The sequence below is a fragment of the Buceros rhinoceros genome, unplaced genomic scaffold, assembly GCF_000710305.1.
Source record: "Buceros rhinoceros silvestris isolate BGI_N320 unplaced genomic scaffold, ASM71030v1 scaffold19394, whole genome shotgun sequence".
Lineage (NCBI taxonomy): Eukaryota > Metazoa > Chordata > Aves > Bucerotiformes > Bucerotidae > Buceros > Buceros rhinoceros.
In genome coordinates, this window is record NW_010407871.1 from 5210 (window position 1) to 6252 (window position 1043).

The 1043-nt window shown below is 59.4% G+C and overlaps 1 protein-coding gene across 1 annotated transcript in view; it reads right to left on the reverse strand.

Annotated features, from left to right (window-relative positions):
- Nucleotides 1–1043, reverse strand: part of PLEC (plectin) — a gene marked incomplete at its 3' end in the record, with an annotated part of 8018 nt that overhangs the window by 5205 nt on the left and 1770 nt on the right. Inside the window, 1 exon segment of the mRNA XM_010134672.1 lies at nt 47–954. Coding sequence (XP_010132974.1) covers nt 47–954 — 908 coding nt within the window.

A 1043-nucleotide genomic window follows, 5' to 3' on the forward strand; every position in this document is an offset into this window, starting at 1 on the left:
GTAGACTTGGTTCAGTTCTGGGCAAAAGTAGCCCCGTTGGTAGGCCACCTCGACGGGCAGGCGGTGGCTGTGCACGGGGTCGATGATGCCGCCGGTGGCGATCTGGGCCTCGAGCAGGCGGATGCCGTGCTCCTTGACGATGAGCTCCTTCTTCATGGCCTGGAAGAGGGAGATCTGATCACCTGTGTAGGGATCCTTGTAGCCCGTGACAGCCCGTTCGGCGGAGAGCATCTTGTTGTGCAGCTCAGGCCCGATCACCCCCTCTCTCACTGCCTCATTCACCGAGAGCCTCGTGTTGCGCACAGGGTCGATGACGAAGCCAGAGGCAGCCTGAGCTTCCAAGAGAACCAGCGCAGTGCCAGGGCTGAGCAGCTGCTTCTTCATGGCTTCGTAGATGCTCATCTTCTGATTGGAGGGTTTGATCAACAAGCCGGCGATGCTGCTCTTGCCCTGCAGGTACCTCTTGACATCTTCCCTCTGTGAGAGCTCGCCAACGCTCACGACACCCTTCACCAAACTGTCTAGGCTCTCCCGGCTCAAGATGCCAGCGTCAGCTAGCTTCTCCGCGGACACCTTCTTGCGGATGCCATCAAAGGCGAACTCAGGCTCCCCGTTCTGCGCCAGACCATCCACCGCGTCCCTGCCGTTGGGCACTGCCTTGATATCTGACACCTGTGTGGTCGTAACCATGGCCTCCCTGGGCAGGTCATCTGTCTGGATCATGATCTCCCGCGTCTGGGCCAGTGCAGCCTTGTACTCTTCCTGTATCTGCTCCAGCCTCTCCCTCAGCTTCTTGTTCTCCTCTTCCAGCAGCTTCTCCTGCTGCTGCCGCTGCATCTCCAGCTCCTGCAATTCTTCCTGCTTGTGCCGGACATTTTCCTCCGCTTCTTTCTGGTGCTTCTTGGCTTCATCCAGCATGGCCTTCAACTGCTGCTTCTCCTGCTCCATCTCCTGCTGCTGCCGCTCCTGCTGGTGCCGCAGCCTGCCTACCGCCTGGCACCTCCTCCCCCTTTGTCTTTCCCGGCCACCTGATATCCCCTTTG